We start from the raw sequence: 12,472 nt of genomic DNA on the forward strand, positions 1-12,472 counted from the left end.
TGATCATAATGAGAATTATGAAACGGATTGACACAAAATTGCAACTATTCCAACACAAGATTTATTCCCTTGGATCTAGTTGTGTCCATAAGTGTCACAAGTACAGTGATTAATCAAGCTGTGATCGAGCTATGGCAAGAAACCTAATTCTTTTAGGTGTGTTTCTGCCCATAATGAGAATTATGCAGTAAGATGAGCTTTAATCCCTTTGCACTCTCATTACTCTTCTTTTTTGGTTCTTCATCACGAAGCAAAGAGTTCCTCATCATGCCAAAGTATGTCAACTTCCTTGTGACTCCTAAAGTTTTCCTGCTATTGCTGTTGTTGATGTCAGTCCAGTTGTGGCCATGCGCAGTGCTTTGTGACCACAAAAATCTCTCTGAATAAGGACTTACTAAACTTTGACAAAACTCCTTCGCATTTTCACATAACATTCCCTGTAATAAAAACATTAATTCATAGCTCAGAAAAATCCAACAAGCTACTTTTAAAAAATTAAAATGCTTAAATACCAATATATTGACAGAGATGCAGTGATTGAGAAACAAATCTGTTTTATTTAATCACCCGTTATTTCTCTGTCCAAGACAATGAAATAAAATTTTAATAGAAAATCCTTGCGCTTCTTAGAACAATCAATTCAATAACTTTTCCTGATGATACAAACTGTTTGCTGTATTTTCAAAGAGATTATTTAAAATATAAATATGAAAACGTCATTTGAGAAATTTTCAGTAGGTATAATATTGGATCTTCTTTTGTAGATAAGATGAACTCTTGACGCGTGGAATTCTGAATGATGCTATTAATAATGCAGAATTGGCACAAAGGATTATTATCCATGATGATAAATTCATTGACGAGTGGCAGAAGGAAAGTATCCTACCCAAGATGAGAGTGAAGAAAAGTCCTACCAGATACTGAAGTCCAAAGGAATGTTGGGGTTGAGATATCAGAGTTGCCACAAAGGATTGAGCATTCTCTATATCTAAATAATAAAGCCTGAGGAAATCTATTAATAGACTTCAAAATAAAATGACGCAAAAGATGCATAGTTGATACAGAGCATGATTCAAACCTACCCAAAAAGAGAGATGATTCAATTCTGGCTACTGATGAGGTCTCCCTATTGATGGGGTATGACACGGTCAACAAACAAACTTAACAACAAATATAGAAACAAGAAAGCACATAACAAACTGATGCAATCAACTTACTGTGCAATTCGCAACATAATGGTATCCTCAAAGAAATGAATCAAAAAAATAAGCAGGCAGAGATAAGAAATCTGCTTGGAATTCTTGGTTTGCATGAAGAAACTAATCTTTCATATGAATTTACCTCAGCCATAGCTTTGACTTTGAGAGCAACATCATTACTGAGAAGAACAACACGCCCACCATTTGCTAATCTTTTATAGAGCAAAGCACATTCAAGTATATGATCTTCTGCAGTAGGTGACAAAACATCTGCAAAGCTACCATAGGATGAGAAAGCAACTGAAGCAGAAGCATCATTGCTGCCACCACTTAGATTGGAATGAGGAGAAGCAGGAGGTGTGACACCAAATGAAAAACATTCTGCAGAGTTTTGCACATGAACCCACCAACCCTTATTTATCATGCATTCCTCAATCCATCTCAAAAACTCCTGAGCCTCCTTCCCTTTCTTTGACATATTTTGGCGTTTCAGACAATCTAATTCTCGTATAACTGCAAAAGAAGGATATGTAAAAATAAGAAAAGTACAACTAAATAAACCTATCACTTTGACTAACAAACATTTATGCATTCACACGCATTGAATAAAAGAACAATGAAATTTACCAATTCTAGGGATGATCAGTTGAGTCCCTTTGATGCCTTCCAGTTGCTTCAAAGCCTGTCTAGATTCGTCATGTATAAGACAGCCAGTATCTACCACCATATGCCATTTCGTCTTTGAGTCCGCCAGATTTGAATGTTGAACTACTCCAGGCATCTGAACCTAAACGAAACATCCAGTGCCAGTGAAAATTTTAAATTAAAACGTGGATCACATAACATTACTCGTTGAAGCCATAGGGTTACCATATAGTAAACCAGGTTATCTCCTTGCATACGTAAACAAAAGAAATCTTGTGTAGAAGCATAAACAAAGAGGTCTCATACAGATTGACAAATTCACTACATCGTGCCTGAAATATAACTTCCAAAATTTTTAATGACACCACAAAAGATCAGCTGTGTGCTAAAGGAGAACTCCCGTGCAAGACTGGAAAACAATCAGTTGGATGGTGAGGCAATAAAACAATTCATTTGACACATTACAAGCGATTACAATGCAGCTTTTCTTTATATGCAGTATGAATATAGTCCAGAAAAGGATACACATGGATAGCGGTATACAAAATTTATATTGTGATCACAATACCATCTTAAGAAAATTTTATTCAGCATAGATGGACACGGAACGATATATTAACTGTCAACTGAAGAGCAAACATTTACAACACCTAGTATCTGGAATGTTCAACTTAAGCGTTTCTATCAGACTTTCATGAGTCATCACAATCTTGGCACTAAAGGCCTACTTTCTGAAGAGGAAAAACTTACCATAAGAATCTCATTCTTACTTATATAACTGAAGAAGGAAACATATTTTTTCTACAGTAACAACAGAAAACATTACAGCGGTTCCAGTCTTGGATATAGCTTAAACAGAAATATACTATGTGTCAGAATTTGTGCAACAGATATGGATTACCATATACAAACACAACAAACTAATAAGACCCTATGTATAAAAAAAGGGATATGCAGCAAAAATACAGTTTGAAGCAGTGATCTAAGATATTCTGTTCATGTTATTCAGAGCAACCCCAAATTCTCTCATCATGTTGCTATAAGCAAGCGTACGAGTTCCATCAGGAAAATACAAAACTCAGATGTGTCAAAACAAAGTTTTGATGCAACACTATAATAAAAGAAAAGCTTGATTTCCTAATCTGTATGAAAATGTATAACATCGGAACAGGCCCATTAATATTGACCTTCATAGGAAGGAAAAGTTGAAAAATTACCTCAGAGTGTAAGCCCCGGTGATTGTCCATGCTTCTGTTAGTATTCTTCGAGGAAGAACTTATGGTCGGTCTGCTGTTCACCCTTGAATTCTGGGAAAGAGATTGAAATGGTGCCCTCCCTGTATCTGTTTGAAGAAGATGAGTGTCTTGGTCCACTCTACCAATCTTCCTTGCAGTTGTTTTTGAAGCTTGGCATGAAACTTTTGGAGTCAAATTCTCCTTGTCAGATGGATAAAAGTCATCGTCATCTGGACTAAATCCAGTTGAAGAGGACCCATGAGCACTAATTTCTGGTAACAATTCTTGCAAAATAGACTCTCTCTTCTTTTCACCAAGAACCCTGTTTTTCTTGTCACATCTCACATTTTTTCCCTTAAGGATGATTTCAGCACTTGAATTTTCTTTTAGAATTCGTTTTTGCTTTGTCATTTTTACCTGGTTTTCCTTCATTTTCTTAGGTTTTAAATTCATTTCCATTCGACCTGTCTGCAAGCAGATAAGATTACCATCTTTTTGCCTTCTTGACCAAAGGTTTGAAGCTCCTATACCTAGGTTTTTTTCCCTTGCACAGCTCGTATTCTCCAGCACCAGGGTCATGTCAGCATCAGATACCGCAGCGAAGTAATCCAGATGAGATTGAGATTCCGGAAGTGGAGGTGCTGATGGTTGTACAGGCTTCCATGGGACTGATTCAACAAGTCCCACATACTCCTCTTCCAGTAAGAATTGTTTCTTATTTTTATCAACAAATTCACAATTCTGTTCGTTGGGCTCAGAAAAATCATCCAACATAACTTGATCCTATAGAAAAGACAAATTTAGAATAAGCCAACATCTACTAGAAAATTCTAGAGCACTTTTCTTGAAACAATAGTGTTAATGGATTTACCAGGTTCTTGGGCTCTGATTCAATAACTTTGACATCACCCTCTTTCATTGAGGTTTGTTCCATGTTTTCTTTATCAAAACTGCTCTCTTGTTTATTGCGTTCCAAAATGGCATCGGACAGGATTGGGGTCTATAAAAATCGTCATAGAGAGTAATTTAGTTACAATCACTTGAACATCCTAACAAACAAATAAGAAAATAAAGAGAATGATTTTTCATGATATATAACAGGTTAGAAACATAAATACTGTACCAGATTACTGGGGACAAGTGTATCAGCTCCAAAATAATTTTGTTTCTTTATGACCTGTTCCTTGTTTTCATTGGCAATTTCACACTCCTGTTTGTTGGGTTCAGGAACACTCTCCAAAAGTATTGGGGTCTTTATTGGATTACTTGGGTTGGGTTCAACAACTTCAGCAGATCCATGTTCCTCTAAGGCTTGTTCTTTGCTTTCATTTGCAAATAAACACTCTTGTTTGATGATTTCGGAAGCACTTTCCAAAATGACTGGACGCTTTACTGAATTGATTGAGACAAATGTAACTGCTTCGACATGTCCATGTTCCTTTAAGACCTGTTCCTTGTTTTCACCTGCAAATTCATGTACACATACCTGTTTTTTGCATTCAGAAACACACTCCATAAAGATTGGAATCTCTACTGGATTACTTGGAACAGGTTCAATAACTTCAGCATGCCCAAGTTCCTTTAAGGCCTCTTCCTTGTTTTCACTAGGAAATGAGCCCTCCCCTTTGTTGCATTCAGGTACACTCTCCATATAGATTGGGGTCTTTATTGTATTATTTGCGACAGACTCAACAGGTTCAACATGTTCGCATTCCTTTAAGATCTGTTCCTTGTTTTCATGAAAACATGTACCCTCCTGTTTATTAGGTTCAGAAATGTTCTCCAAAAAGCTTGGGGTGTTTACCCTATTACTTAGGACAGACTCAACAGCTTCAACATGGCCGTGTTCCTTATTTTCACCAGAAAATGCAAGTGTCTGGTTTTCGAGTTCAGAACATGTACCCTCCTGTTTATTAGGTTCAGAAATGTTCTCCAAAAAGCTTGGGGTGTTTACCCTATTACTTAGGACAGACTCAACAGCTTCAACATGTCCGTGTTCCTTTATGACCTGTTCCTTATTTTCACCAGAAAATGCAAGTGTCTGGTTTTCGAGTTCAGAACATGTACCCTCCTGTTTATTAGGTTCAGAAATGCTCTCCAAAAAGCTTGGGGTGTTTACCCTATTACTTAGGACAGATTCAACAGCTTCAACATGTCCGTGTTCCTTTAAGACCTGTTCCTTAATTTCACCAGAAAATGCAAGTGTCTGGTTTTTGAGTTCAGAAACATGCTCCATAAAGATTGGAATATTTACTGGATTACTTAGGACAGACTCAACAGCTTCAACATGTCCGTGTTCCTTTAAGACCCGTTCCTTATTTTCACCAGCAAATGCAAACGCCTGGTTTTTGGGTTCAGAAACATGCTCAATAAAGATTGGAATCTTTACTGGATTATTTTGGGCAGGTTCAATAACGTCAGCATGACTTTGTTCCTTTAAGAACAGTTCCTTGTTTTCACCATCAAATGCACACTCCTGTCTGTTGGCATCAGAAACACTCTCCAAACTGTTCAGGCACCTTAATTCAGGAGCACCCACATTTCCATGTTCTTTGAAGACTTGTTCATTGTTTTCACTAGCAAATGAACCCTTCCCTTTGTTGAATTCAGAAGCACTCTCCAAATAGATTGGGATCTTTAATGTATTATTTGGAACAGACTCAAGAAATTTAACGGTTTCATGTTCCTTAAAGGCATGTTCCTTGTTTTTAGCAAAAATTGTAGGCTCCTGTTTATCAAGTTCAGAAACATTCTCCAAAAGGATTGGAATCTTTACCGGATTATTTAGGAGAGGTTCAATAACTTCAGTATGACCGTGTTCCTTCTCCTTGTTTTCACCATCAAATGCACACTCCTGTCTGTTGGCATCAGATACACTCTCCAAACTGTTCAGGATCCTTAATTCAGTAGCACCAACATTTCCATGTTCTTTTAAGACTTGTTCATTGTTTTCACTGGCAAATGAACCCTTCCCTTTGTTGCATTCAGAAGCACTCTCCAAATAGATTGGGGTCTTTAATGTATTATTTGGAACAGACACAAGAGCTTCAACATTTTCATGTTCCTTTAAGGCCTGTTCCTTGTTTTTTCCAAAAAATGTACGCTCCTGTTTATCAAGTTCAGAAACATTCTCCAAAAGGATTGGAGTCCCCGTCTGTGGAAAAAACAAAGAAATATGAGGCAAATGATTGATAAATAAATTGAACATAATAGAGAAAACGAAAAGAGACAAAGAATAATTTTCATAAAAGAGAGACTGTAAGAGTAGTACCCTAGCAGCATTTTTACTGAATTCTAGGGGACGATAGGTTCAACAGTGTTAACACTTGTCATTAAATCAACAAACCTGTTTGGTGGGTACAAAAACAATGTCCCACGAAACTTTTAGTAAGCAAAGTATGTTAAGAGTATATCCCTGTAGTCTTTACGGGTTCATTTTTTGTGAAAGTCACAACAGAGGTATAAATGGTTGTATCATTGTACCATATTTTTAATGATTGTATCATTGTACCATAATTCTAGAATTTGATTCAATAGCTGACCTTGACACATGTCCCTCTTCTGTTAAGGTTTGTTCTTTGTTTTAATCTGTTTCTTAGATTCAGAAATATCATCCACAAAGATTGGGTTCGATAGGAAAAGGACATTTTTGGAAAATTATTTAACAAATAAACTTCAGCAGGCATTTAAATGATGAAGACATAACACAGACTTGTCATAAAACAGAGAATAGCAGGTATGCTTTATGAGGTAATAAGTTCAAAGTGAAAGCAGAGGTGCGCATGTTTCTACCAGAGTCGAGGGGATGGACTTTAGATTCATCATATACCTCTTTGAGAATTGTTCCTTGATTTCATCAGTGAATCCACACTTTTTTTGTTGGGATCAGAAACAATGGCTTACAAGATTAGGCTCTATTAAAAGGGCATGTCAAAAGTTAGTGCGTTCAATCACTTCTTTAATTTTATTTTAGATGATTTTAGAAAGTACATTGGAGGAAGCAGAGCATATTACAGAGAATCCTTGCGGTCTTATGATATAAATATATTCATAAAACTCTTGAACACAATACTACACAAAACTATAACAAAGAAACAGAGCCTACTAGAGAGTATCCTTGTAGACTTTTTGACAAAAATATTTCATCATAGTTTTAGTTTGACCAGGTTGCTAAGGACAATAAATTCAACAGCTTTGAATAATTCCTTTCGCTTTGAGGCTAGTTCCTTATTTTCATCGTTATGTCCACACTTTTGTTTGTAATTTTCAGAAACAATGTCTAACAAGGTTGGGGTCTACAAAAATGGCGTATTCAGAATAAATAATTAAATTGAACACTTTAAAAATGTAATTAAATTTGTTAAGGGAAAGCACAACACATTAGAGAGTATTCTTGTGTTCTATGAGATTTTTTTAATAAAGTACCAACACAAGTAATGTTTGTTCTGTGTTTCTAGAATTTGATTCAATAGATCCCTCACATTCCCCTTCCTTGTTCATTATTATAAACATCAAAAAGAACAATTGCCATAAAACAGAGGAGCTTGAAGAGTATTCCTATGCAAAGAAAATACATTAGTGCTTGTTCATTATTATAAACATCAAAAAGCACAATTGCCATAAAACAGAGGAGCTTGAAGAGTATTCCTATGCAAAGAAAATACATTAGTGCTTGTTCATTATTATAAACATCAAAAAGCACAATTGCCATAAAATAGAGGAGCTTGAAGAGTATTCCTATGCAAAGAAAATACATTAATGCTTATGGATGTACCAGATTCCTGGAGATGGATTCAACAGCATTGGCATGTCGCTCTTCTATTGAGTCTTGTTCTTCATTTTCATCATTAAATCCATAGTTCATTTCATCGGGTTCAGAAACAATTCTAGATGAGGTCGGGGTCTTTAAGAAAGCATATCAAGAGGTGATACTTTAAAAACCACATCAAATTTCTAATAAATAATGAGAAAGAGATTAAGTTTTCAGGAACCAGAACATGTTTGAAATTGTTTATGGGATCTGTATGAGACAAAATATTTATTAAAATGCTTGAACATGCTACAGAAAAATGAAAAAGACCAAAGAAATTCATAAAACAGAATCTATTGAGAGAGGATCTTATCGGCTTTTTGATTGCAAAGATTTTTCAAAGTCGAAGAGAAGGGATCTTGTTAATACCATGGGGGAGTCAACAGCTTTGTCATATGTTTCTTCCTCGAAGACTTGTTCTTCGTTTGCATCACTATATCCGCACTCCTATTTTTTGTATTATATTTATGGTTAGTATTACAATAAATGCTTAAATTTCCAACAAAAACAGAAAAGAGAATTTTTTTAGGAAGGAAAGCATGTTAGAGAGCATCCTTGTGGTCTTTATATAATATGACAGTAATAATAGAGGTACCAAGGTTGTACCATATTCCAAGAATTTGATCCAGCAGCTCCCATTTGCCCACACTTCTCGTTTGCTAAGTCTCGTTCTTTGTTTTTGCCATCAGATGCACACTCGTGTTTGTTGGGTCCATAAACACTTTGCAGAAACTTTGGGGTCTATAAAACAAAGACATTGAGAATAAACATAAGCATGCTGACTTAAAAATGTAAAATAACCAAAGAGTAACTTTCACAAAACGGGACAATATTAATAGAAAGAATATAAGAAGAATGTTCACAAATTTAAACAATTTAAAACAAGTCAATGGGAATGTAGAGGCCTTGGAAGAAAAAGATAAAAATTACTGTGTTAGTGCAGAAATTTCTTCAATTAAAGTTCAATATTTATGGAAGAGTGCCTATTGAATTTCCAATAAAATAAAATGATTTAAAACACTGCAGATCTGTTTAGCCACAAAGCATTGAAAAATGTGCCAACAGATATACAAAAAATCAGGACAATTAAATTGAAGCAACCAAATCTAGTCATGCCTCTATAATAAAGTTTGCAATAAATGCTCCAAACAAGTGGAATGCACAAAATATTACAATTTACAACTCATACAATATTGGACCCCACTGAACTAGAAGCTTTGTTTAAAAGGCTTAAAATCCTAAGTCTAAAATCTGTAGATAAACTAAGTCATCAAATTGTAGTCCAGAGTATCAAATGGTTCCAAGTTACAAGTGAGCCAAAAAAAAACACAGGGCAGAATTTAATCAACAAAAGAGGATACTCAAACAATGACAAAGAGGATCTTCTCCAAACAGAATTTAATTATTGAAAAAGGACAATGAAGTCAATTAAAAAAAAAAGATTTTAAACTCAAGGTTCATGACAATTCATCAGACTTGATCAGTTACCTAAATATGATAACAAATAACTCAAAAGGGAACAGAAAAACCGACACCTAGTTGTGCTTCTATAATTTAGAAGAATTCCTCAAAACAAGTGGAATACATAAAATATTGCAATTTACAACTTATACAAGGGAGGAGCTCATTGAACTAGAAACCTTGTTAAAAAGCCTTAAAAAGTCTATATTTTTTAGATAAACTAAGTTATCATATTGTAATCAAAGGTATCAAAAGGTTCAGTTACAAGTGGGCGGAAAAAATCGCACAGCAGAATTAAAATAAAAATTCAGTTATGGTTGGAAATAGCTAAAAGCAAATACAAGATGTATTTTTTCCACAAATGTGAGGATAAAATTTAATGACACATAATTAAGGATTTACTCAAATCTATAACAGCTACCTTAGAACGAAATCATAACTGATCAGAATTAGATGCTGACTAAAAATTAATCAACAAAAGAGGATACTCCCCAAACGATGACAAAGAGAATTTAATGATTGACAAAAAGGTCCTTCGAATAAACATTTTAGTTAATCAACAAAAGAAAATAAAAACAGATTTAATCTAAAAATTCATAAAAAAATAACACCAGACTTGATTAATTACCCAACTATGATAACAAATAACTTAAAAGAAGGAACTGTATGACCCACCGGGCAATCCTCTTCTTCCTCTGATGGATAAGGAAGCCACTGGAACTTGTAAACCCTGGTAGAAGCTCCCATCCTAAATGTGTCATTCAGTCGTAGTGTTATCGGAAGTTTGGGAGTGGTTCTGTGTCCACAAACAAATGTTCCATGTACTGCAAACAAAAACAAAATCAGAGCTCATTTTTTAACCCTGCAACAATGAATTCAATAATCTGAGTGTACATTGTTTGATTTTTAAATTTTGATTTGATAATACCCATGGATTAAATGCTAATCAATACTGAGATAAATTCTTTCCCAATAATATGACCTAGTTTCCAGAGGCCAGGGGATCTTGGTTATGCTGGGGTTGTACCTTATCCTAGTAGTAATCACCCTACAATTATCAGTATTTCTAAATTCAAAGCGCTACTGCCAAGACATTCCCCAGCGCAGCTTGTCGAAACAAGGGGATCAGGTGAACTGAGAATTACACCTATTTCCTAATCCTAGAAGGATTATTCCACCTCCTCTAGCCCCATGGAAGGGTTTCCCTACTTAATCAAGGTTCACATGGGAATACCAGTGCATTTTTTTATTCCTATTTTAAAACCCTAATCAATTAAATTGAATTCTGTAAACCTGGATTGTTTTACTTTTATTCAGAGCCAGAGATGCTCAGGTACAAAATGTCTATCTACGAGCTTTAGTAAAGCCAGTCTCAGAGCTAGGAGACATTTATGTGAAGTAAAATGCTCCATTAGCGATTCTGGGTCTTCGGGGATACATCTGAGGAGCAATCTAATCACATTTGTTAGGACGCCAGAGTTTATATTTTGAATGCCATGACATTCTCCAGCAGAAGCTAAGAAACTAGGGGATCTGGAAAATCATATGTTACACTTATTTAGGGGAGAAATCACCTTAGCCACATCATCAGTAAGAGTCTAAGGGTAAGGTCTTAGAGAGGAGGCTTCCTAAAAACTTTCAATGGGTGCTGCTGAGATCTTTTAGGAATATTTAAAGCTTGTGGTCCTATGAATTTAGTGGTGCAGATTAGCTTAAAAGTTTAAGCTCTGAAATTTATGGAAGCTGGTGGTCTCATAAAGAATGTTGTGGATAAAAAAATAAATAAATAAGCATCATTTTCTTCTATTTCTTTTCTGGTGGGAATGCAAGATATTAGCTAATTGACAAGAGACAAAAATTCCTACACTGATAGATTTCACCCACTGAAATATGTAATCCTGAAAATAAAGACTGATATTTTAAAAAAAAAGATTTCAAATAATTCTATAATTTCTTTTTATTCCATGAAAAATAGATCTAAAGACTCCCATGAGACCTTACCCTAATAATCTCAATTCCACTAACTCCACGAGAAGGCTTACCATTCATAAACATGGATCACAGGACAAGACTAGCAAGAATCTTTTAATTACACTTAAAACCCTGTAATACAGTTTCAGACCCTAAACCTGCATTATTTTTCTATAATTAGAGCTGACGATGCTCGCGTCTGATATGCTAATCCAGATACACCAGAGTTTAAAACTAAAGAAATTCTCTAGCAGGGGGCATGCAAGGTATTTTATCGGGGTGCACCATAGAGTACACCTAAAAACAGGGGAAGTCACCCCAGTCCTGTGAACGGTGAAACCCCAGTATGATCGCCAAAGAAGGCTCGCCCTCCCATATCAAGCAATTGGGAAAATTAATTAGAATTTTCTTTGCTTCATACCAGAAGATAAATCTGTGAGTAAGAGCTCCTGAGATGACTTTTGAAGTTGGATTTGCAGATGCCATCTGCTGATGCTGGGATGATCCACAACTATATCACAATCCGGATGCCTTCCCATCTTCAGTATTTTCTCATGTGTAACCCCATTGTCTTCTTCTTCATTTTCCTCCAATTCGGGATCGCTCAGGAAAATGGAATTCAAGAAAGTTCCATTCTTGAACACACAGAGCGATGGAACGAAGGCTTCTTTTTCCTCTTCTTTCACAGCCATGGCCCGCAAATTTCTATGAATTTTATGTATCAGAATTTTCTACAAAAAACAATTATGTTTTCATATATTACGGACTGTGGAAGCTTTCAGTCTGTACGGTACACTTGTTCTAAACATATGGCGAAAGGGCTGGCGAGTACAAACAAATGGAACGGAATTATAATTTAAAATTTGAATTCATATACGACCGTTGGCTCTTTCAACGTCTAATATTGAAGACCCCAAATTTTGTCGGAGTGTATCCAGTAAAATGAGGGTTTCGACGGAACGGATCTTTATGTTAAAACGTGAAGGTGTCCAACGGACAATTTTGTAAATTTTTCTTGAATAAATCATCGCATAATAATAAATATAAATGTTACAATTCGGTCCCCCCTAGTAATTAATTTTAGAGAAAAAACTACACTAGCTTGTTAAATCAGCCATTCTAATAATGGTTTTTATGACGAGTCAATTTTT

General features: G+C 35.5%; 1 protein-coding gene across 2 annotated transcripts; it reads right to left on the reverse strand.

Annotated features, from left to right (window-relative positions):
* Positions 1 to 38: 38 nt before the first annotated feature.
* Positions 39 to 12,187, reverse strand: LOC131060357 (FHA domain-containing protein PS1). Of its 2 annotated transcripts, XM_057993535.2 has the most exons (11): positions 11,743 to 12,186; positions 10,026 to 10,174; positions 8,496 to 8,630; positions 8,259 to 8,336; positions 7,854 to 7,982; positions 4,203 to 6,233; positions 3,951 to 4,079; positions 3,062 to 3,862; positions 1,827 to 1,986; positions 1,342 to 1,712; positions 39 to 437 (listed from the first exon to the last, which is right to left on the reverse strand). In XM_057993535.2, the coding sequence occupies exons 1-11, from the start codon at positions 12,011 to 12,013 to the stop codon at positions 153 to 155; spliced, it is 4,539 nt and encodes a 1,512-aa protein (XP_057849518.2). In that variant the 5' UTR covers positions 12,014 to 12,186; the 3' UTR covers positions 39 to 152. The 2 variants fall into 2 exon arrangements, with proteins under 2 accessions (XP_057849518.2, XP_057849519.2); XM_057993536.2 differs by lacking the exon at positions 7,854 to 7,982 and having other exon boundaries at positions 11,743 to 12,187.
* Between the last annotated feature and the right edge of the window lie 285 nt (positions 12,188 to 12,472).

Source organism: Cryptomeria japonica, chromosome 4 (assembly GCF_030272615.1).
Source record: "Cryptomeria japonica chromosome 4, Sugi_1.0, whole genome shotgun sequence".
Lineage (NCBI taxonomy): Eukaryota > Viridiplantae > Streptophyta > Pinopsida > Cupressales > Cupressaceae > Cryptomeria > Cryptomeria japonica.

Coding starts and splice junctions, on each gene's coding strand:
- LOC131060357 (XM_057993535.2), bottom strand. CDS start 12,013: ATGGCTGTGAAAGAAGAGGAAAAAGAAGCCTTCGTTCCATCGCTCTGT. Junction 8,631..10,025: donor AGGAAGAAGAGGATTGCCCG/GTGGGTCATACA, acceptor TTTGTTTTATAG/ACCCCAAAGTTTCTGCAAAG. Junction 3,863..3,950: donor AATCAGAGCCCAAGAACCTG/GTAAATCCATTA, acceptor TCTTTTCTATAG/GATCAAGTTATGTTGGATGA.